At 35.5% G+C, this 25741-nt stretch overlaps 3 protein-coding genes across 7 annotated transcripts; 2 read left to right on the top strand and 1 right to left on the bottom strand.

The window, feature by feature from the left end:
- The first annotated feature begins 1576 nt into the window (after positions 1-1576).
- LOC128680801 (uncharacterized) lies at positions 1577-7818 on the top strand. 4 transcript variants are annotated; one of them, XM_053764214.2, is made up of 5 exons: positions 1577-1676; positions 2986-3079; positions 3702-3825; positions 4583-5611; positions 6117-7818. In XM_053764214.2, the coding sequence occupies exons 3-5, from the start codon at positions 3706-3708 to the stop codon at positions 6231-6233; spliced, it is 1266 nt and encodes a 421-aa protein (XP_053620189.1). In that variant the 5' UTR covers positions 1577-1676; positions 2986-3079; positions 3702-3705; the 3' UTR covers positions 6234-7818. The 4 variants fall into 4 exon arrangements, with proteins under 4 accessions (XP_053620189.1, XP_053620191.1, XP_053620190.1 ...); XM_053764216.2 differs by lacking the exon at positions 2986-3079 and having other exon boundaries at positions 1612-1676; XM_053764215.2 differs by lacking the exons at positions 1577-1676; positions 2986-3079 and adding an exon at positions 1909-2226.
- Positions 7819-7875: 57 nt separating this feature from the next.
- On the top strand, positions 7876-14152 carry LOC128680798 (uncharacterized). Its single transcript, XM_053764211.2, has 4 exons — positions 7876-8619; positions 10720-10843; positions 12040-13068; positions 13499-14152. Exons 2-4 carry the CDS (start codon positions 10724-10726, stop codon positions 13613-13615), a joined length of 1266 nt encoding a protein of 421 aa, XP_053620186.1. The 5' UTR covers positions 7876-8619; positions 10720-10723; the 3' UTR covers positions 13616-14152.
- Positions 14039-25617, bottom strand: LOC128680796 (uncharacterized). Of its 2 annotated transcripts, none has more exons than XM_053764207.1 (13): positions 24924-25617; positions 24558-24683; positions 23443-23551; positions 22619-22761; positions 22130-22213; positions 21488-21570; positions 21026-21151; positions 20638-20785; positions 19707-19837; positions 17708-17840; positions 17072-17225; positions 16294-16448; positions 14039-14815 (listed from the first exon to the last, which is right to left on the bottom strand). In XM_053764207.1, exons 1-13 carry the CDS (start codon positions 24967-24969, stop codon positions 14574-14576), a joined length of 1680 nt encoding a protein of 559 aa, XP_053620182.1. In that variant the 5' UTR covers positions 24970-25617; the 3' UTR covers positions 14039-14573. The 2 variants fall into 2 exon arrangements, with proteins under 2 accessions (XP_053620182.1, XP_053620183.1); XM_053764208.1 differs by having other exon boundaries at positions 25552-25617.
- Between the last annotated feature and the right edge of the window lie 124 nt (positions 25618-25741).

Raw genomic sequence — 25741 nt, 5'->3', positions numbered from 1 at the left:
GTAAAGATATAATGAAAGAGACAGATCAAATAAACAATAATCTATTTACAAGACCACAACTAGGCCAATGCACAAGTCTGAATAGCCATTCCGACTGGATAAGAAGAAGAAGCCAATATACATTATAGTTCGATGTGCATTATTTTGTAGATAGTCGGTTAATAATAAATGTTGAGTATAAGTAAGTTGGTGGACAGCCACCACATTTAAAGGTTATATTCTATTATATATATTGTTTATGGTTATCTCATAGAGTGACATTGTTGTTGTGAAAAATGGTTTGAATTTGTAAGATGTTAAAATGTAGCTGATAGAAATAGAAGAGAAATAAAATTATTTAATATAAAGGAACTTTAATTAATTGAGGCATTCAGATCTACAAAGCCAATAATAAAAAAAACCGCCTCCAAATCGGTTCACCCGTTGATGAGCTACGGTGCCACGTACACAGACAGATAGATACACTGAAGTAGCGTTCAAACTTATAACACCCCTCTTTTTGCGTCGGGGGATAAAAAACAGCAGCCAAGAGCCCGATTCTTACCCAATCGAAGTTCATATCATAAATTTTCTCATTTTTTTTTTAAGGTTTTAAGCAAATTTGGAAACAATGGGAAAATTCGATCGACCGTTGCATTGAATTAAACTTTTTCAATTGTGATTTTTCGTAAGTCAAGAAACCGTGTTAAACCGTCTAACCGTTAAACCGTGTATGGAGAACATTGGTGAAATGAACTTCGCTTGCATGAGAATCGAACCCCAGCAGTGCATGAATGACATTTTTCAACAACAATGTTGCCAGTTTTCGCAATTTACCCTAAATGTAGAAGACGTTTCATGCATTTAACCAATAAATAAATAATCAAGAATAAACCTTACTATTAACATATCAAACAAATTCATTATTTAACACCGATTTTATACTTGATTGTGCCTTATTTATTTTTTTCTATGAAAACAACCTTTTCTTTAAAAAATTTCTTTGTCAGTAGGTATATAAGTAAATGTGCTTTAATCAGGTCGCAATTTTGGCATCATTTTAGTCATTTTCTTATAAAAAATTATAAATATCATTTCGCATAAAACATATAAACTGTGATTAAGATCGCTTCTGGACAAAATCGAGGAAAACCAAATGCTGAAAGCTGAGCAAATTCAAAATCAAAATTCTTTATTCAATTTAGAATGATATACATCACTTATTGACGTCAAAAAATTACTTAAACTAAGTCTACTGCCGGCTTCCAAAGCGCAGGTGAAGAAGAGGCGGCGCAACAAACTTCACCGCAGCCTTTTCTCCAAGGACGTCAATTAACAAATATAGGTCTTATACATATATTAAATATAGCAAGGCACATTTATTCATTATTCTTAGTTACCTACCTACTTATTTACGAATTCTATAAAATAATTTTATAGTAACCCAGTCCGTTCCAGTGTCAATCGTGTTTACATCACTGACGTTATGTCACTGTCACTTTATGCTACCTAACCAAATTAAGAAGCTGTCTCACCTCAAGATTTGCTTACCATGTGGGGGTATTTTTTATTTGATCAGTAATATCAGATTTGTTTGTTTTGTTTGGTTGGTTCAATTCTCGTCGCGCGAGTTTTATAAAGTTACGTACGTGGAATTAGTTTTTTGTTATAAATTCCTTCTTATTGAATAAGATAAGGTAAGACTTAATTGCTTTATTATGAAAACATAATTAGTTTTGCTGTTATAAAGAAATAATCCTTGTACTAATCCTCATCTTTCATCATACCGGTTTCATGCGCGGCTGTGACGCACAAGGACCGGGGTCCGGGTAAAAATAAACCACGAAATTAGAAATGTTTGACTGAACCTTGTAAATATATTTGTTATACAATTCACTTTACGAACAGAAAGAGTTGTCCCTACAAAAATCTATTAAGTATTCAACTTAGGATATGTACCTAGTACATCACTTATTAACATCCAAAATTTACTTCACACATCTACTGCTGAATTCCAAAGCACAGGTGAAGAAGAAGCGGCGCAACAAACTTCACCACAGCCTTTTCTTCAAAGGCAAAAGGTCAATTCTATGTTCAGAAATAGATCTATCTTACATGTATCTATCAATAATATTTTTATTCAAAACCGGATGACACTACATTATGTCATCTCGAGTATAACATAATAATATAATGCTGTCTGGCCTCCAAATGTGAAAAAAAAAGAAGAGAATGGAAACTGTCAAGGTAAAATACAAATTAATTAATTATGATGATAATCTCTACCAGTCTAACTTGATTTACCATTGTGCACATTACAGATTGATAGGTAATCACGGTTTAAGTGCCATTTCACATAACAATATATCAATCTACATATCATAGAAACTACTCTTCAAAATATAATTGAATACAATCAGAGTGGTTGATTCTTGGCTCAAGTCAGAGTGGATAATAATTGGCTATTAGAATGTGCAAAAAATACAATTCATAAATGTATTTAAATAATCAAACATGATAATTAAATGCCTCATTATTATTATTTTTTTTGATTTGATTAAACTTTTTTGACTACAAAATTGTAATGTCACAAAATATGACTGTCATAGTTAAATGTTCAATTTTTTTTTATTTTGATATTATAAAATAGTAAGTATCTGATTTGACTAGTTGGAAAGTAGCCAATTGGTGTCCAAAAGTGTAATGCACTAACAAATTTAACAGGATGTTTAGTACAGTAGACATAGTTTGAAATAATTTCATGTCAATGAGTTATTTTCATCTCCTAGGGATTTTCTTGCTTAAAATTGTGATTTATTTTTAATCTAAGATGTTTAGTACCTATTATAAAATACTGTCAAGTAAGGATGCTTTGTCTATGAGCTCCACACAACACCAATAGGGCATATTACGTAAAGCTCAGCGCAGATGGCGCTACTGGTACAACTAAGGTACACAAACATTGCCAATGGAGACAAAAAGCGTCAATTTTAAATATTGTTGCAGATTTACGACCAAAAATACCTTCTACGCAATCGTGGTGCAAGTTTAAAGGAAAAAGAAAGGAAGAATTATCCTGAAAATAATAACTCTATTTTAGGTTATGTTCTGCATTATTTGATCAACTGTGGTCATAAACTGATATAAACTTGATTTTGACTGAAGATCTTACCTATGAAGTCCATATTTTAATAAGTCTTCACGTGTGAAGTGTTCCGAGCTTCTTTTCGACCGTTTACTGGCTTGAAATATGTACAGCGTGAGGCGTATCCCATAGTTTTCGAAGTTTTTTTATGTTATGAAAAACGATTTTTCCCAATATTTCGGCACCCGAATATGCTGCATTGTTGTATATTTTCACAAACGAATGCTTACATAATGAAAGTATTAATAAAGTACTCAAAAATAAACGTTTTAATCGACACAGCAAAAGGCGGCGAAGCTTTTGTGTACCTAACATACAGTGCTGTACTCTGGCGGGGTAAATGTGCAGTAATACTCCCTATTGCCATATTATTCATTTTATTTTTTATTTAAAAATGTTAAAGATATATTTTTTATTACCAAATATTTATTAAAAAATTTTACACACAGTTATTTCCACAATAAAATTTTAACTGTAAACATTATTTTATTTAAATTACTATTTTACTTAGGATGAAATACGTATTAGTAAGTAGGGATTATTATCCCTAAGATAAAAACAATTTCAATAATTTCAGAAACATGGCTGAGCCCGAGGACTCCAAGACCCTCACCTACGTGTCTCCTGTACTCACTAACGAGTCGCTCTCAGGAGCCCTAACCAAGTGGTTTGGTGAAAATACTGTCTTCACTCATTGGGAGGTAAACTAAATCAAAGTCAAGGCATCCACAAAATTTAATAACAATTTATAACAAGGATTTCGGTGGCCATAATTTCTTCTTCTTAACCCCCGAGGGCAGTATCTGAATGTCTATCTGTGTCCGCATCGTAGCAGCCAAACGGCTGAACCGATTTTGCTCTAGTTTTCTTCATAAGATAATTTTATCGAGAGTGCTTTTGGCTATATTTGGAAAATATATGTTCAGCCATTTGGAAACATCCGCTTTAGAGGATGGCAATACTTATTCAATAATAATTCAAATTAGATACGTTTTTCTAATGACAAAAACAAAAAAAATATAGAGCTTATTTGACAGTGACAGATGTCCTATGACGCCACGATTTCGAAGTCAAAAGCTTTCCTAATATACTTTAATGTAAACAAAAAATAGTAATCACCTTACTGACAAAACTAATCAATTAAAATGCCATTTAACTATTGTGTTCTAAGATCTATATACCATTATATGAGATAAATCTGTCGTTGTACATATATCTTGTATTAATTTTCATTGATGAACATTTTCGTGCAATAAAGTTATTACAAAAAAATAAACAGGCAAACTCCTATACCGTATAAATGCTTTTTGTATATAGGAAACATAGCTTCTTTTTGTTTATATTTTATTCGGAGAACATGTTGTCATATAACAGTAGTGTAACAAATTATAAACCCATTGACATTTTACATATACTCGACAGATGCTAAGAAGATTGTTTAATTTTTTATATTTCCAGTACATCAGCAAAACGGGAAAGGGCGATTCCTACCTCAGCGATGTTATCAGAATCAGGATATTCGGCCAATCACAGAATGGCAATAAACATGTCCAAGTCATCCTTAAAACTATCCCTAAAAACATCGCCCGCCGCCTCACTTACAGAAGCGATGAGTTCTTCAAAAACGAAATCAATTTTTACACCAAAGTGTTGCCAGAATTACTTAAATTCCAATCTACGAAAAATATGACAGAGCCTTTCGACAAATACGTCAAAGTGTTCTTCTCGTACTGCGACGGGATCAATGATGTTTTATGTCTAGAAGATGAGTCGCTCAACGGCTACGGATCAGCCTTCAGGCAAGAGGGAGTCGATTTAAATCATTGCAAAACTATATTCAAAGTCCTCGCCCAATTTCATGCAATGTCTTTTGCAATGAAAGACCAAGAACCGGAGAGATTCTATGATATAAGCAATCAAATTTTCGAAACGTATTATCATGAGAGACTGCGAGATTGGTACTCTCGATTTTGGGCGCGCATCGGTAATATAGCTGTAGACGCAGTAGAGAAAGAGTATTCTGGAACGATATACGTAGAAAAGGTTAAAAAATTCTGCGTGCCTGAACGGTACGATGATATGATCGAAGCGGCCACTAACACAAAGAATACTGGTGTAATATCTCATGGTGATTCATGGACTAATAATTTTCTATTCAAGTATGTTGATGACATTCCTGTTGCGGCTAAAATCATTGACTTCCAATTGTGTAGATACGCTACACCTGTGTTGGACCTGACTTTTGTAGTCTACGCGTGCACGTCTCACAATCTGAGAGTCAAACATTACGACGAGTTGATTAATTATTATTATGAAGTTTTAGCGACACAGATAAAGGAGATGGGCAGTGATCCGATTAAGATATACAGTAAAGATTTGTTTTTGAGTGAGATTAAGAAATATTCGTATTTCGGGCTCGCTTCCAGCTTTGAATCGACTCCATTAATAGTTTTGGATCCTGAAGACGCTGTAGATATGAATATGAAGGTAATTAATTCATTTATTATAATACTACATATAATTGAATCGAAGTCATCCCTTCTAAAATTATGGATGCAGATTTCCTCACGAAGTTTTCCTTCACCAGAAACAAGTCGTGTACGAAAACAACTATAACTACTCAATATATAGTTGTTTTCATAGACTACCGCGATAGATATATGATAAAATTTGCGTTACAGGTGAAAATTTTTTTTCGCTAATTAAATAATAATCAATTTTATTTGATTTTGGTGTCAATTGTTTCAGCATACTAAAATCTAGATTTGTTAATTTTGCTTAAAAAACAAATATTTAGTCTTAATGATTTGTATATGCCAATTTTAATCTGTTGCGCAAAAGGGATAACCTTTATGTTGTTGAACTACAAAAAATCATGGAGATCGTATAATATTTAGGGGTAGAAAAATGTTTTCTCTTTTTGTATGGACGAGAGGTTGGTAAACGTCCCTCTTAAGGCACGAACCCTAAAAATGGTATTTAATTTCCGCAGGGTGATAAGAAAATGAATATCGACGACAACTGGCAAATTGGGCCCTTCAAAACTAAGGAAGGGAGACTTCGTGAGGCGAATAATATCGTTCACTGCGTTGACAACGGCTACATATAGAATATCTACTATTTACCAACTGGATTGAAACACAATTTGTTATTTTTATCCACTGGATTGAAACACAATGTGTAGTTTTTATCCACTGTATTATCTACTCGCGTCTTTGCGTCATAGGTTCGCTCCATATTATTTCTTACTTTCGCATAGAGGATACCCAAGGTACCTACCATTTATTACCACTTCGTATACATAAAGGTATAGGTACTTTGTTACAGTCCGTATATATTTTTATGAGCCTGTTGATGTGTCCTACTGGGCAAATGCCTCCCCTTCCGTTTCCCACAAATCTCTGTCAAGGCAGCCCGTATATTAGAATACATATTTACATATATTTTTATAAAATTTAAGATTGTGGGAGAACTAGGCTTTCGCTCAGCATATGCTATTAATTAATTCATTTACGAATAGGTAAATCAAGATGAAGTTTTTGATAAAATTATCAGCAAATAATGTATAAACAATTAATATGTAATTTTTATACCCCAATAACAGTATTTTATATTTTATAGACGTTTATTGTTTTAGACTTATATTATTATTTATGGAAGTAAAAATCATGTTAAACATAGTTATTATAATTAAAATATACAATTATATAATTTTTAAAATACCGGTTGTTCAACTTTTTATATAGTGATATATCCGAAACGACTTAGGAGACCTTAGGGGAAAAAATACATATTATGTACGTCTGACGAACGCCATATTAAGGTGTAATTACATTTTTTCTCCGTCGCAGAGCGCGACTTATATTTTATATAACTAGCAATATCATTTCTGTATGTACAAACCCTCGAGAATAAATTGTCTAAATAACAGTGAAAACCATGGATTTAGTAAGTACTGTACGGAGTACCTGCCATGGAATTAGCAGGTACTCCGGAAGTATTTATTAAATCCATGGTACCTACTAATTCCATGACGACAACAACGCAGCAAACGTTGTGGGTGACTTTGACAACCATCTATTTCTCAAAACGCCAAATTCACGCCGCCGTTGTCATGACAACATCACAGATGGCATTTGCGTTGCATTAGTTCGTTTGCGGACACGACGACAACACAAGGAACAGAACAAATGATACAAACATCTCGCTCGCTCAACCACCCGTTCCGATGGGCGTCTAATTAGTTACGATGTTAACTTTTGACGTTATGCAGTTGTGCGACAGTCTATCTTATTGTATTGTAATAATATTGATTTAGATAAATACACAAATTCTTTCGTTTTGTTTTGTTTTAAAATAGACAACGTTGTGAGAAGCCCGGCTACGTTTTGTTGTGTTATCCGAAAAACGCGTGTCGACCCATATCTAGGCGAGTGACAGTGGCATAACGCCAGTGACGTAAACACGATTGACGCTGGAACGGACTAGGTTACTAACACTTTTGAAAATTACCAATGCCAAATGGCCATATATTTTATATGAAAAATTGCCCGCTGCTTCGCCTGAGTTTATTACGTGCGTCCGCTTGTAACTTATTTTTGTCAATATCTCGGGTTTTAAGCATGATTACGATGAAACCTATAGCTACCAGATTTTAAATAAGACCATATGCATCGAATTCCATTCAGCAATTTTTCCGTTTCAAATATGCATACAGACAGACAAAAATTATAAAAAGAATCGAATTTCAATTTACTACAAGGAGGAATTTCCAAAAATCCTCTTTTAATGCTCACCTACACTTCCCAGGGAACCTACATGCCAAATTTCAGCTTCCTACGTAGTAGTTTCCGCTGTATGATGTCTGTCAGTCAGTCACTCAGTAACGGAAGAGTTTTACCCTCAACCCCTTCAAAAGGGGAGTGAAAGATTGTAATAAAATTTTCAAGATAAAAAGCTGAAAATTGGTAAACTTACTCTTTGTAGTAAATTGAAACAAAAAATGTCAAGTTTTTCGATATTTTTTTTTATAACTTTCGTCTCTATGTATATTTGATGCGCATCACGCAAAAATTGCTGAATGGAATTTGATACGAATTTCACAGTTGTTTAGCATAGCAGGCGAAGCAGCGGGCAAGAGCTATTTTTCATATAAAATAGGTACATGGCATTTAGCATTGGTAATTTTCAAAAGTGTTAGTAACCCAGTCCGTTCCAGCGTCAATCGTGTTTACGTCACTGGCGTTATGTCACTGTCACTTTATACTACTTAAACAAATTAAAAAGCTTTCTCACCTCGAGATATGCATACCATGTGGGGGTATTTTTGATTTGATCAGTAATATCCGATTTGACGTTTAGTTTAGTTGGTTCTATAAATAGGTACCTAATTAGAATGATTTCAGGCGTCGCGCGCGATTTTTATAAAGTTTATAAAGTTACTTATGTACGTGGAAGTATTGTGTTATTAATTCCTTCTTATTGAATAAGATAAGGTAAGACTAATTTATTTATTATGAAAATATAATTATTATTCTATGATAAAGAAAAAAGGCGATATATCCTCGCACTACATTATATTCTGCAACTTGCTTCACTGAATTTTATTACGGATGTCTGTTTTTATTTTACAATTTTTTCGTTTTATTCTCAAGCCACCATATCTCCTATGTCTCATGGTGCCAGTTGAAAATCAGCGCTATGGTTTCTGCCTCAGCAACACGCTGAGCTGGCCGCCTTTTCGCAATTATACTTACTGTATTGTTAAATTTAACTCGCATCATAGTTAAAGTCTATGTAATTTTTTTGTCAAATAAAAATATGTATCTATAGGAAATAATTTTCTTTGTGTTCTCTCATTTTTCATTATAACTGCACCCGTTTCATTCGTGGCTGTGACACTCGAAGCTGGGGCTCTGCGTAAAAATAAACCTTCAAATTTGAAGTAGTTAGGTACCCTACTGGCTCTGCTGTTTTTTTCACTCTTAATCGCTAACTACAATAACCACAGAAGGATATCGAAAATTCCTCTACACGCCGACTTTGGAACAAAATTTCAATAAAAAATATTTCTACTTCCTACTTACCGATTACTAACAATTTTTGACTGGACCTTGCAAATACATAGTTAATTCTTATACAATTATGTTATATAGAGCAATTAAAAAAAAATCAGTATTACAATTTAGGATATGTATGTACATGACGTCAAAAATTTACTTCACATCTACTGCTGAATTCCAAAGCACTGCTGAAGGTGTGACCCAACAAACTTCACCGCAGCCTTTTCTTCAAAGGCTCAATGCGTCAATTCTATGTTCAGCATGGAATTAGTAGGTACTCCGGAAGTACTTACTAAATCTATGATGTTCAGTAAGAAATAGACCTTTCATCTGACAAAATCAAAAAATCAAAATCAAATAATTTATTCAGAAATTAGGCAGGCACTTTTTCACGTCATATTCTAAATTAAATGATGTTTACCAAAGCTACAAACTACTAGCATTTCAGAACGACCACTGCTGAGAAGAAATGCTGAAAGACTCATTCAAACAGTGTTGGTCCCTATTGTGCCAGAAGGGCTTACCATTTTTTAAATTTAAATTTATGTATAATTTTTGACATGTATCAATGTTTTTTTAAAATGTCCTAAGAACCAGATGACACTACATTATGCCATTTTTACATAACAATATTGTGATACCGATGACAAATCATTGAAACTACATAATAAGTTGATTTAAAACATTATATATCATTGATAGCATAAATATGCTATAAATGCGATCAGAGAGGTTAATGCTTGGTAAAAAAGTTTATATACCCAGTTGTAAACCCATCTATGTCTAAATTTCATGGAACAAGGCTGTGACTCATATGTAATATGGCGACTGTGTAAAAAATACAATTGTATCTTTTTGTTCTTATTAAAGTTGTGATGTCACAAAATATGACTGTCATGCATGGTCCATATATTTTTCTATTTTGATATTAGAAAAAAATATCTCATTTGATTAGTTTGAAAGTATCTAGCCAAATTTTACAGTAGACATACATAGCTTTAAGTAATTTGATGTTAATAAGTATTTTCATTGCATACTTGGCATGGCAAAAAAATATAATAGTCAAAAATCAATTTTCTTCACTTTCTTAACAGACTGTGAATAATGCTAAAAGCCATTGTACATTAAGTACAAGCATTGTGTCTGTGATCATACTGTGCCACAGCCATCACGTCCGCATGTATGAGGACTACAAAACATAATGATTTACTATCATGTGAATCACTGTTGAACTGTTGAATGATTTATCTGACATTGAGCTAACAAATAACACACTTATCCAGGGTAATTCAGTAGTCTTTACTTCTCTTCATATTGCCTCCGCAGCAAATGATTTTTTAAATTATTATTTTTTACTTAAAAATATAAAAAGGATTTTATAATAGAAAAATGCAGCTATTTTCACAATAAAGTTTTAATTCAAAGTTGGCATAACATTAAACAGTTTTCTTTTTTACTTAGGGTTGAATACATATTATAATCCTTAAGATAAAAATGTTACAAAAACATATTTTTCAATTTGAAAAATTTCAGAATCATGGCCCTGCCGGAAGACTCCAAGACTCTGACCCATGTGTCTCCTGTGCTCACTAACGAGGCGCTCTCAGGAGCCCTAACAAAGTGGTTTGGTGAAGATACTGCCTTTACTCACTGGGAGGTAAATTAAATCAATGTCAACAAAAGGAGAGTTATAAGTTTAACGTGTCTGTGTATCATGTCTGTCCGTGGAAGCGTAGTCAAACGGCTGAGCTAATATTTATCTGTATTTTTTTTTTCCATTTTAAAGATAATTTTATTGAGTCTGTGTTTAGCTATGTTTGGAAAATATGTGTTCAGCCATTTAGAAACCGTCAATGTGCACTCTTTTCTAGCACATAATAGATCTTTTCTAGCAGAGCATAAGTGTCATAATATCAATTATCTGGTATAGCATAATCTCCTTTAGTATTTTTAGCTATAAATTAAATAGAAGTGTGCATGCAACATACATGTAAGGAGTAATTTGTTAAACATTAAGAAGTTGATAAAATTGTGATGGTGGCGCTAGCGTGGGGGGACAAAGCGCCTTAAATATAATGCCTCTTCTAATAACATAGAGATAAAATGCAATTTTTTGCCGCGCACGGAACACCTGGCAACAGCTAATATTTCCTTTTATACTTATCATTACATATTATTATACTTACTGATAAAGTATTTTATTTGCATTTTAATTAATTGCCTTTTCAATTTTCCAACTAGTAAAATCAGATACCTACTTTTTTCAAATGCCAAAAACAAAAAAAATCTATAGAGCTTGTTTGACAGTGATGTCCTATGATGCCACGATTTTGGAGATAAATTCTAATATACTTTAGGAGAACAAAAAATAGTTAATCGCGTAATTAATAAAACCGATTAATTAAAGTGCAATTTAACTATTGTGTTCTATGATCTATATACCATTATGCATTTTATTGTTTACCCATTCAAGTAGCCCTAGTAGTAATACTTGACACTATAAAGCCTATCACTTATTTACATTTGATTAATTGATTGCACAATTAGTATGTGTGAATCATCTGATTATTTTTATCTGGTGTACAAACACCGGCCGGGTGACTGGAAGATATGCCTACTTGTATGTCAACTCTCATTAGAAAATTAAAAAAATATATTTTTTTTTCGGAGAATTTACAGTGATAAATAACAGAAGTGTAACAAATTAATGGGCTTATAGTATAAAATACATCTTTTATATATACTCGTATAAAAGATGCTAAGAAGATTGTTTAATTTTTTTATATTTCTTTATATTTTCTCTGTAAGTGAATTTCATTCTTTTGAGAAAACCTTCTTTAAACCTATTTTCAGTACATCAGCGAAACGGGAAAGGGCGATTCCTACCTCAGCGATCTTATCAGAATCAGGATATTCGGCCAATCACAGAATGGCAATAAACATGTCCAAGTCATCCTTAAAACTATCCCTAAAAACATCGCCCGCCGCCTCACTTACAGAAGCGATGAGTTCTTCAAAAACGAAATCAATTTTTATACCAAAGTGTTGCCAGAATTACTTAAATTCCAATCTACGAAAAATATGACAGAGCCTTTCGACAAATACGTCAAAGTGTTCTTCTCGTACTGCGACGGGATCAATGATGTTTTATGTCTAGAAGATGAGTCGCTCAACGGCTACGGATCAGCCTTCAGGCAAGAGGGAGTCGATTTAAATCATTGCAAAAGTATATTCAAAGTCCTCGCCCAATTTCATGCCATGTCTTTCGCAATGAAAGATCAAGAACCGGAGAGATTCGATGATATAAGCAATCAAATTTTCGAAACGTATTATCATGAGAGACTGCGAGATTGGTACTCTCGATTTTGGGCGCGCATCGGTAATATAGCTGTAGACGCAGTAGAGAAAGAGTATTCTGGAACGATATACGTAGAAAAGGTAAAACAATTCTGCGTGCCTGAACGGTACGATGATATGATCGAAGCGGCCACTAACACAAAGAATACTGGTGTTATATCTCATGGTGATTCATGGACTAATAATTTTCTATTCAAGTATGTTGATGACATTCCTGTTGCGGCTAAAATCATTGACTTCCAATTGTGTAGATACGCTACACCTGTGTTGGACCTGACTTTTGTAGTCTACGCGTGCACGTCTCACAATCTGAGAGTCAAACATTACGACGAGTTGATTAATTATTATTATGAAGTTTTAGCGACACAGATAAAGGAGATGGGCAGTGATCCGAATAAGATATACAGTAAAGTTTTGTTTTTGAGTGAGGTTAAGAAGTATTCGTATTTCGGGCTCGCTTTCAGCTTTGAATCGACTCCATTCATAGTTTTGGATCCTGAAGACGCTGTAGATATGGATATGAAGGTAATTAATTCATTTATTATAATACATTATCACGTCATTCATACTAATATTATGAATGCAGATTTCCTCACGAAGTTTTCCTTCACCAGAAACAAGTCGTGTACGAAAACAACTATAACTACTCAATATATAGTTGTTTTCATAGACTACCGCGATAGATATATGATAAAATTTGCGTTACAGGTGAAAAATTTTTTTCGCTAATTAAATAATAATCAATTTTATTTGATTTTGGTGTCAATTGTTTCAGCATACTAAAATCTAGATTTGTTTATTTTGCTTAAAAAACAAATATTTAGTCTTAATGATTTGTATGTGCCAATTTTAATCTGTTCTGGTAGAAAAATGTTTTCTCTTTTTGTATGGACGAGAGGTTGGTAAACGTCCCTCTTAAAGCACGGACCCTAAAAATGGTATTTAATTTCCGCAGGGTGATAAGAAAATGAATATCGACGACAACTGGCAAATTGGGCCCTTCAAAACTAAGGAAGGGAGACTTCGTGAGGCGAATAACGTCGTTCACTGCGTTGACAACGGCTACATATAGAATATCTACTATTTATCCACTGGATTGAAACACAACATGTAGTTTTTACCCACTGGATTGAAACACAATATGTAGTTTTTATCCACTGGATTGAAGTACAATGTCTAATCCCGTCTTTGCGATACAGGTTACATATATTACATGTTACATATATTATTATATTATGTTTTGTAATAATATATATAACATGTAATAGTGGGAGAACTAGGCTTTCGCTCAGCATATGCTATTAATTAATTTACGAATAGGTGGAATAGGAATACGAAATCAAAATGAAGTTTTATATTATCAGTAAATAATGTAATGTCACAATATATGTAATTAGTTTATAAGATTTATACACAAAAAACACAGTATTTTATATTTCAAATACGTTTATTGTTTTATACTTATAAGATTATCATTTGTTGAAGTAAAAATCGTGTTAAATATAGATATTATAAATAAATACATAATAAAAAAAAAACTGTTTTTCAACTTTTTAAATCGTGATAGGTATATCCAAAACGGTGTTTCTTAGGAGAAATATATATTTTTTTAATAACCACACCCCGGCCCGGCTTCACGCGTTGTCATTTATGTATGTACAAACCCTCGGCAATAGATTGTCTAAATAACAGTGAAAACATATCAAAATCCGTTGCGTGGTTTATAATAAGACGCCTTAGAAACAGACAGATCAGTTTTCTATAATGCAAGTCACAAGTTAAAAAGATTTCACACAATTAACGAAGTCTGACTTAAAATCTAGTATAGGTTTCATCGCGATACGTTGGTTAGGACCCGAGATATTGAGAATAATAATTTACAAGCGGACGTGTGTAACGTTGTCAAATTTCTATATAAATCACATCTCTGTTCACGGACTGGAAGATTTGACGGGGTCAATTGTTCCCATCTGTTCTATTGAATAGTACTACGGTAGAACTAATGGTACTTTTAACTTTACGATTTAAGGTTAGGGGAAAACCCACAGAGCTTCAGTGTCGTTTGGTAGTTGAATCGTGACTTTGCTCTCCATACCGAACACGAAGTCTCCCTCCTCAGTCGTTGGTTCCATTGGCATTGTGGTGCCTCCCGACATAATCCCTCCGGCTGCGCCAGCAGCTCCTGCAGCTCCTCCTGCAGCTCCCGCTGCAGCTCCACCAGCTTCTACATCATCTGGATCAGTATCTTCCATACTGGGCTCTTCCTCGCTATCTGTAGAACGAAAGAGCAAGTCTTTATCGAACCACCGTTCATCCACTCTAATATTATAAATGCGAAAGTCTTGTCTGTCTGTCTGTTTAAAAAAAAAAACAGAAACCCGCCTGCGTAATATAATAACTAAATAGAAAGTCCTAAACAAGATAAAAATTCAATTATAAAAAGAATTACTACACTAGTGGTGGGTGGGAAAATAAACACGTACGAAGCCGCGGGAAAAAGATAGTAGAGAGAAATGTAACAGATCGGTTATCATCAGACAGGGAGAAGTGGAGGCTGGCATGCTGTACCTACTACACATAAAGTGGGATAAGGGTAGACGGATGACGACTTACAATAAGATCCTTCAAATGGGTCTCAAAAGTAGACTTTACACCAAGATAAAAAAGCGAAGAATTTTATAAAACTACTAGCTTTTGCCCACAACTTCGTATGTGAGTAAAAATCTGTTTCCCGTGGGAATTTCAGGAAATCCCTTCTTAGTGCTCCCCCACACTGGGGACCTACACACCAAATTTCAGCTTTCTACGCCCAGTAGTTTCGCCTGTGCGTTGTTTGTCAGTCAGTCAGTCACTCAGTAACGCAAGAGTTTTATATATGTCGCAAATGGTCACCCTAGTTAATTTCTCATTTAACCAGTTGGCTAAGCGTCGTCTAGCTGTAGTGTTGAACGTTGCAGTCAACAAGTCGGCTAAACGACGTGTAGCCGTGTGATTGAATGGCGTTCTTCAGTCAAAGGGCTAGTTTGATTGAACGGCTATTTTAACCAATTGGCTGCGACGTATATAGTCTGCTTTTTGCTTCACTTGCGAAGAAATTGACCACATATTATATTTAAAAAAAAAAAACAATACACACAGTAATTACATAAAACCAGCGAAATAAATCGAAACAACACGAACAAAGTTAGTATGGTTCGACTTATCATTCAATTTTATGACTCCCGACTGCGTGTTATATACAATGTTGCATAAAAATTAAGACTATAGACCATGTCGATATTTTTAATTGTAAATGTAATTATATTTCATATTGCTTCGATTTATTTTGTTGGTTTTATGTGCAATTACTAGTGACCCGCTCCGGCTTCGCTCTGTTGGGGTTGAATTGCTGATATGATGTTATTAATGTTTATTATGGAAATTTTATTTTTTATATTTGTATGCCATCACAGGCTGAATGATTGGAACTAAATTCTTAAATTAATACTATTTGTACCCATTGAGTGCAAATAAAGACATTCTTATTACTATATTCAGTGTGGTTGTCGTTGCTTCACAATAGCACTATGTGATTGGTTCTCAAAATTCAAATCATTCATTCAGAAATTAGACCTCAACAGGCTCACTTTTTCTCGTCAATTTTCTCACTAACCCCTCTGATATATACATATATATATAATATGAATGGCAATAAACATTTTGAATTTGATGAGGCTAGGTCGATCGCGACAGTACATGAGAACAACTCACGGTAGTTGAGCGAGGGCACGCGCTTGGTGGTAGTCTTGGGGGCGCTGGGGTCGTACACGGTGGTGACCCACAGGTCGAACTGCGGCTTCCACATCGCCTCGTCCAGCGGCTCGAAGCCAAACTCTGTCTGTTCCACCGTGCCTTTGTACTCCACTCTGATAACAAGTATGTTGATTGGTTAAAGAGTACCTACCTACTATAGGTGTTTCTTAGGCACCAGATATATCCACTTAGATCAAATGTACCCAATTCAAATGCAAGCTGAAGAGAAAAATTTTATTATTTTATAACTATTCTCGTCGCTTGTCGGCGTAAGACGTAAAGGGATGAATTAATTCCGCCGAACTAGCATCAATAACAATTGTGTTTTACGAGTGTTGAACACGGCTAACTGGCAAATAAACCGTTATTTATCAGTTAATTAATCTGTCACGTTACAATATAATATCTTATCAGGAAATGTTGAAACAAATTCAAAAATTTTCTGGATCGATAAGTAAAAGCTATTATTATAATGAGGTAAGCGTTTGTGAATTTGTACGTTTGTGGCGGGTATTCTCCGAAACTACCGAACCGATTTCAAAAAAATCTTTCACCATTAGAAAGGTACATTATCCAAGATTGCTATAGGCAATATTTTATCTTAAAACTTCCACGGGAGCGGGACCCCGGGCAACATCTAGTAAGTAATAAATCTCATCACGTATCACCAAGTTGAGCGGTTAAACGCTAAAACACGTGATCAGTGGACGGTCCCCAAGTAATAGTGATCATGTACCTGGTGGGGCTGAAATCATCATAGTAAGTGCCCTCCTCCAATTTGTGCTCGTGTATGTCCAGTAGCACCGTCTGCTTCCTGTGGCCCCACGCGTACATCTCGAAACGAAATTTGTCCGAGAACATCATGAAAACTGACACGTCGAATGTCGACCCTGAAATAATTAAATAAATATATAAGGACAAATCACACAGATTGAGCTAGCCCCAAAGTAAGTTAGAGACTTGTGCGATGGGATACTAACTCAACGATATTATATTTTATAACAAATACATATATAGATAAACATCCAAGACCCGGGCCAATCAGAAAAAGGTCATTTTCCATCGTGACCCGACCAGGGATCGAACCCGGGACCTCTCGGTACAGAGGCAAGCACTTTACCACTGCGCCACCGAGGTCGTCAGATATTTCTATAAGTATAAATTATTATGTCTATAAGTTATTATAGTTTTACCCGAGTGAAGCCGGGGGGGCTAATAAATAATCCTAACTAATATTATAAATGGAAAAGTAAGTTTGTTTGTTACCTTCACAGCTTATCTGTCACTCAACTCAACCAATCTCAAGTTTGAAGTACGGATAAGGACATCCCGGAAAAATAACTCGATAAATAAATTCAATAGTCTAATTTACCTCTGAAATAATGGCAGGGTGGGCCGTACGCTTCTCTGGGACAGAAATGTTTAATTCTCATTTCGGAGACAGCTGATGCGTTGACCATTTCCAACGTTAGGCAAGTGTACTCCACGCTGTCCACTATAGTTAGCTATAAATAACATTATCATTAATTTTATTTGCATTCATAATTCACTTATTATATATATATATATATATTTGTATATAAAAATATTATTATTAGTATTTGTACATAATATGTGATTTGTGCAATAAAGTTGCAAATTATTAAATAAAACTACAGGTGTCGCACATAGATTGTATTTTGTATTATAGCGTAATAAGTTTTGAAGTACCTTAGCCTGTAATCATAGTATAAGTTTTATATCTACTGTACGATTTGGGTAAAATAACTATAGGCATGATGCAATGCTGTGTAAATATTGCATAATCCAAAGGACCGTTATATGTCGGTGGAGATAAAGATCTATATTCGTCTCTATCATATTGATTAAGAACCAATAAAATAATCGCTTTTCTTTTATAGCTCTGCCAAGCGTAGCACCACTGAGGCTCTATAATTTTAATTAAATATAGCGGTTTTATATTGCATACTACTTCCAAGTCACAAGTCTACGTGGTCCTCACGAGTGGCCCAGCTATCGGCACAAATTAATAAGTGTTTTTTTATTTAGCGCCTATATCCTAGTAAGCCAGATTGGCATAGAATAAAAGTATAATTGAAACAAATACAGTCCACTGCAAATAACATGTAACTAATCGATAAATAGAAAAGTTTAGTATTTTTGTTTGTAATGGATAAACTCAAAAACGACTTGGCCGATTTTGATGAAATTTGGCACCGAGATAGATGAAACCTTCTGGAGTGACATAGGCACACTTTTTATTATGGTTTTACCCGAGCGAAGCCGGGACAGACCTCTAGTAAACTATATATGGAGGACAAATCGGATAGACTGAGTTAGCCCCAAAATAAGTTCGAGACTTGTGTGATTAATATTATCATATAGCACACGAGGTCCGTGGTACCGGGAGTCACGTACCTTGGATATTTTGTACTTGAAAATTGAAAAACACCGTTACAAACCCACGAATATTATAAAGGCGAGAATTTGTGATTATGTTTTTTACTTACTTCACGCTCACATGTTTGGGCCAATTTTTATACAATTTGGTATCTAGATAGCTGATGATACCTTGGATTAACACTAATTAGACATACATACACATTACATTATTATTCTAGAACTTACTTTGGGGCTCAATCTGTGTGATTTGTACTAATATATTTGTTTATTATTATTTATTTATTTATTCATTCATTCAAAAATTCATTAATTCATTCATTTATTTATTTAGTGCCTTTTTATCCTTTAGCGCTTTATAAAGTAGATGGCGCCACTGTGAATATTAATGATAACCCGCTGGTAACCCGGGTTCGATCCCCGGTCGGCTCATGATGGAAAATGCTCTTTTTCTGATTGGCCCGGGTCTTGGATGTTTATTTATATATGTATTTGTTATAAAATATAGTACCGTTGATTTAGTATCCCATAACACAAGTCTCGAACTTACTTTGGGGCTAGCTCAATCTGTGTGATTTGTCCTAATATATTTATTTATTTTTACATAAAACACATGCTCAATATTTTTTAAGTTAACTAAGCTATGGGAAAAAGTGACAGCATATGGATGTTAGTAACGTGTTACGTTTGTGTTTCGTAGTAGGCCTTCCAGTCTGAAGTGGGTGGTTCGCGGAGCGTTTCGACCGCTGCGGTCGCGCTGTCATTACAACTTTTTAAATTTTAACGAAGTCGAGAATGAATTTTACTATATGACTTTACATTAATTACTCTATACTGTAGTAATGTCAATTTTATGAATGATTGATTTCGGAAATGATTCCTTCCTCAAGAATTTGTAATGACCGCGCAGCCGCAGCGGTCGCAACGCTATGCGAACCACCCAAATATAGATTTTTTTTTATAATACTCACATTATACGTCAAAAACTGGTACAGATTGTTGTCGGTTTTCAGTCGAATGAGCTCCCGATAGATGAGATTAGTCTTTTCCTCCGGGTCACACGCACCAAACCGTTGGAACGACCTATTGCTATCTTCGCTGGCTAGAAATGTGGTCAGTTTTGATAGAAAGGACACGTTAAATAAGTTTTTTTTGACGTGACAAAGTCTTAAATTAGGTTGCGGCTGGAAGTCACTTATGAAAAATGGTTGCCTGTAAAGTCGGTTTTACGGGCGAAGATTTTACGTGACAACGTCTTTTTACGCGCGCGGCAGACCGATCATAGTTGAGTGGGAGAGAGACGCAAGGCATTCGGCGGGCCTCTCTCTCGTTCGGTGACTCATCGTAACGTTACCGGGCGTTACACTTTTTCATAAGTGACTCCCAGCCGCAACCTAATTTAAGACGTTGTCACGTCAAAAGTGTAACGCCCGGTAACGTTACGATGAGTCACCGAACGAGAGAGAGGCCCGCCGAATGCCTTGCGTCTCTCTCCCACTCAACTATGATCGGTCTGCCGCGCGCGCAGGAATTAGTTAAGTTTAAGTTTACATGTACAATGTTTTAGTAAACGAAATATATTTCTATAGTTAAAATTTGTGCAATTCTTATTTTCATTCAATTCCTTGTTCCTATTGTGCAATTTAATTATATTCATATCAATAAATATTCTACCGAGAAAAAGACGTTGTCACGTAAAATCTTCGCCCGTAAAACCGACTTTACAGGCAACCATTTTTTTAATGATATTTTTACTACAAGCTTTCATTGTCGTCAGAGAGACCTTGTCGCATTCGACACGTAATAAAAAACCTTTCGGTGGAGTGAGGAGTTCCCCCATTGGGAGCCAATCCTTAGTGCATCATCATATAAAACTCAACTACCATAAAAGACTAAACTTACCCCGTAGCACATATTTCTGCTTGCTTATCTGCGAGATAGTAATCCTTGAGAATTTGTTGAGACTGTCTTCTATCCAAGGATAGTAGCTCATCATGTCGAGGTAGCGCGACGGCGCGCTGCAGCCTGGCCCACGCACCCCCAGCCCCAGCTGGAGACAATGACACGCTAGGAGTTATTTTTCTACACGCTAGGAGTGATTTTTCTAAACGTTGGGCAGAATTTGTATACACGCTAGGCACATTTCATCTTTATCATTTATTCAAATATTCAGCTTTGATACGTTTTTAGAAACTGGTGGGCAACATTCTCGAAGAAGGTTGACGTCAGAATTGCCAACACGCCAGGAGAATTTTACCACTCCGGGCGTGTTTCGAATAGTGATACTGACCAGCATCCAGCGTCCCCAGGCGTCCCTGGAGACGAGCGCCGAGCCCGCGTTCCAAACGCACGTCTTGCCCTCTTCAGCTGATATCACACACGCCACGTGCGGCGGCCGCATGTTCCTGGCGTACAACTGTCAAAGATATAATGGACAGGGAGATTTTTTTTATTAGTAACTGGCGGCCCGTCCCGGCTGCGCTCGGGTAAAACCTAATAAATTATTTATCTAAACCTTCCTCACAAATCACAGCATTTATTGGTGAAAACTACACGAAAATCCGTGCAGTATTTGAGTTTATAGCGAACAGACAGAAACAATTAGTGTCTCGAGTTGTAATCAAAGCCAAAGTCAACAAAATCTACTGGACAGATTTGGGTTCAATTTGGTACAAGAGTAGAATATATTCTGAAATAGCACATAGGATACATTTTATCCTGTACTTCCCACGACGAAAACTGTAAAACTTACATTGGCAGCGATATAAAATTCCTTGCATAGATCGCCAGGTATGTGAATTACAGGAATCACCACCTTTTGCAGGTCGTTGAAATCTAAAAATAATGCAAAAGCGACATTTTGTAACAACGGAATATCTGGGCCGAGTGATAGTTTACAATTCGACATCAGTCTTCTCCTCTTCATTGTTATATTCCTCATTGTTATATTCCTCATTTCGACATCAGTCTTCTCCTCTTCATTGTTATATTCCTCATTGCTTAGGGTTGTGGTCGTAACGTGGAATAAAACACACACACACCAACTTTCTTGGCATTATTAATGGAGTGGTTTGCCATTGCCTTCTCCATTTCACACACAAGTTAACAATCAACCAGTGTGCAGGCCTACATGGGATCGCTCGGGTGAATAAGTTAATAAAATAATTTATATATTGCATGCTATTTTTATGGCTAGATAGGCTTGTTCTTAAATATACCAGCTATTATTATATACTAAAATCGTTTATTTTGATTTTGCTGGTATAAAAAATAAACAACAACCTATTCTCAGGCCTACAGAATATACTTACAAATCGGTCAAATTTCGGAGTGTTATGACAAGTAACAATGACACTAAATTTTTTATACATATGTGTACAAAAGTATCACTTACCATCTGTAAATTTCACTACGTAAAAGTCAGGATCCCTTATAAACTCTGGAGGGGGGCACAGCGGTCTGATTTTGATGTGTTTTGCTGAAAATAGTGATAATTAAGCACGTTAAATATAATTAAAAAAAGATAACAATTACGTTAAATATAATTTAAAAAAGCTTTATTTGTAACTAATGTCTAAATTTGTAAAAATATCTAAATCCTAATCTACATACGAAGCAAAAATGGCTAGAGTTGTCAACCCTATTATATATTAACCTATTAACCTTACGTTTTGCATGCGATTCTGAACCTTATAAACATGTCAATTAGATATATAATAATATGAACTTAGTACCACAGGGCATACTGCTGCACTAGGGCCAACATATTATAAGTTTATTTTTCCTCGTATTCCGCATGGACGTAACCGACAAACCTAAGCTCTTTGCAGGCGATGGTAGGCCTTTATCAATGGCAATAAGATTACTGATCACATGAACTTACTCAGTAGCACAGGGTCTTTAAGCTGCACTAAGGCCACAGTGTTATATATTCCCTTTTCCTCGTATTCCGGGTGGAGCACGTAACTGGCAACCCCACGCTCGTCGCCTTTCCAAGACTGGCCCAGTAGCACACGACTGTTTCGTCTGGGAGGTTAAATTTCAATTCAAATTAGTAAATTTTATTGACCAAGCGAGCGAGGTCTATAATTCTACTTGGGGCTAAAATACATTTTTTGTATGTATGTTTGTAACGCGATAACTTTCAATCCGTTGGTCCGATTGTGATGAAATTTAAAAGGTATGTAGGATATGCCAATAGAATTTTTAAGTTGGCGTGGGGCATGAAAATCGACTTAGTCGTTTTTGAAATATTCACAATTTTGTAAATATTATTGTGTTCGCGAGGTCTAAGCTCGCTACGAGGTCTAACTACTAGTGTATATACTAGCGGCCCGTCCCGGCTTCGCTCGTGTAAAAACATAATAATCCAATTGAAGGAGACTGGGGGCCAATGAAGTATTTTTAGATTAGAAGTGATCCTAAAAAAGATATAGGTAAATTATTATAACACTAATTGTCGAGGTGTACGACAATATCCAATTGTTTACCGCGCCATCTGTGGACGCAGATGGTGCGCTAAACACCCAAGATACTACCTAGTTTATGTAAATGGCGCTCTGCGGAAGAGGAAAACTATGGTAAATGTAAGCAGCGGCCATATTGTATTCATACATTACATTTCCGATTCAATGTGAAAAGTAGAAAGATTTATAAACAACAACCAAAATACAGTGTAAGGAATCGAAGAGACGAAGATTCACTAACCTGAAGTCGTTTTTAGGCATTGGTCCAATGTCGGCGGCGGGTGCGATCACAAACAGAGTGTGAATTAGGGCGACCGTGGTCACGGCTCGCTGTTCGCCTGCCTCGCCATCTGAAAAAGAATATGAAGAATTAAAATAATGATCCAAAGATAAAATATCACGATTTTATTCCTTACAGGGTAGATAGGACAGAAGAAGAGGAAGAATGATTGACCGCTGGATACGACACGGCGCCTTATTTAAAACTATTTATTAAGGGAAAGGTGAAAGGAAGAAGAGGTCCAGGGAGACCGAGGAAGAGTCACGCGAGCAACTGAAAGAGAAGGCAGGCGTTGTGTCGCATCGTGACCTTAAAAGCAAAGCCGAGGATAGACAGCCGTGGCGTAAACTCCACCGATAAGAGCATAGCTCTTAAATAAGAAGAAGAACAAGACAGGGTACATAAAGTCATAAGATGCGAAACCCAAGAATTGCTGGCTTGATGTCGTCAAGGACGATATGCGTGCCAATGGTCTGACAACTAGGAATGCCGATGATCGTGTGAAGTAGAGGCGAAAAAGTTGGATAATGGACTCTGGGCTCCGACGCTCAACGGCTGGGAAAAAACCGGGAAAATACTCAAATTAAAATAATTTATTCAGAAAGTAGCCCTTCACAGGCACTTTTCCACGTCAATTTCTATATTAAATAGTAGTTTGACGACCTCAGTGGGGCAGTGAACCGACAGGTCCGAAGGTTCGATCCCCGGTCAATGATGGAAAATGATCTTTTTCTGATTGGCCCAGGTCTTGGATGTTTATCTATATAAGTATTTGTTATAAAATATAGTATCGTTGAGTTAGTATCCCATAACACAAGTCTCGAACTTACTTTGAGGCTAGCTTAATCTGTGTGAATTGTCCTAATAAAAAAAAATTAAAAACATTTTGTGTATAAAAAAATTTGGTACACAAAAATATAAGAGAAACCTGCTGACCAGTTCCCTCTGGTAGCACACGTTCACGAGTTGACACATGGGTCAGCCATCGCGTAGCTTAACCATAATACAGGGAACCTCACGATCTAGTCCAAGACTCTGGTGAGTTTAAAAAAAAAACAGGATATAAGTATGCTCACAATTAATATAATACAGTATGCCGAGCCACGGATAGTCAGCGATGGACACGTTCCCTATGAGTATCGAGGTCTGATGGTCCACGCCGCAGTCGATCGTTTCCAACTGCACTCCCAATATAGACGTCACTGTGAAGCAAAATATAATGGCTGCACTGTGTTACACTATTTCGAAGTGGTGGTTGTCTAATGATTAAACTGACGTGGTGACCAAAAAGTCACAGGTTTGAATCCTGTGGGCGTGCGTGGTTGCGTTCCAAATTCAAATCCATGCACGCCTTGGCGAAATGATCCAACCATGGACAGAGTACCTACCTACTAATTCCATGGGTCAAACCAAAGTAAAAAAAAAAAGTAAAAAAGTCTTACCTTCCAGCTTTATCAGCAATATAATCACGCTAAAAACTACAAACATTTTTTTTTTATTAAATATTAATTCATCCTATTCTTTTTCCAAATAATATCGCTTGCGTTGTATTCCGCATCACACAGTTCAATGACTAAGATTGCAGACTGTAGAACAGAGATTATTTCTTTGTTTGTAAATTATTTATACTGGAGTATCGGAAAACTTCCTTTGGAGAAAAATAAAGAGATCATAAACAATATGAGATGTAACATCCGTTCTTTACAATACAATGTTTTATTTTTTATTTATTTAAGGCACCTTTCATGGTGAGAGAGCGTGGGTATCGTGCGTGGGTTTATTTATTGGCATTATAATAATTAGTTTTCTTCATGGATTTAGTAAATACTTCGTATTTCATTTCTTCTTTAACTAATCTATTATTAATTTAACGTGAAATAGAAACAATACGTGCGTTCCTATTTCACGATAGATTAATAAAGGACAATGGATAATCGTAAAATATTTTTTGATGATTAAAAAAGTATGCCTTTTTGATAACATCCCTGTTTGACAGATGTTGGATTTATCATCCAACAGATGAAATTCACGTAATGTTTTATATTTAATAGTAATTTCAAGGTTTCAAACCTTTTTATGGCAGACAACTGAAGAACAGTTGCTACTTATTCAATTGCGCAGTCGACTTAGTCTAACTAGGAATCCGAGCACAACTACTGTTATTACCCGAGACGACCTGATAACGCATACGTTTCGCTTTTTCTCAAGCCCAGCCTCGCCATTCCAGCAGTACTTAATGGTTTTTTTCTAAATAACGGTA

This window comes from Plodia interpunctella, chromosome 25 (genome assembly GCF_027563975.2).
Source record: "Plodia interpunctella isolate USDA-ARS_2022_Savannah chromosome 25, ilPloInte3.2, whole genome shotgun sequence".
NCBI lineage: Eukaryota > Metazoa > Arthropoda > Insecta > Lepidoptera > Pyralidae > Plodia > Plodia interpunctella.
This window is presented reverse-complemented; position numbering and strand designations above follow the sequence as displayed.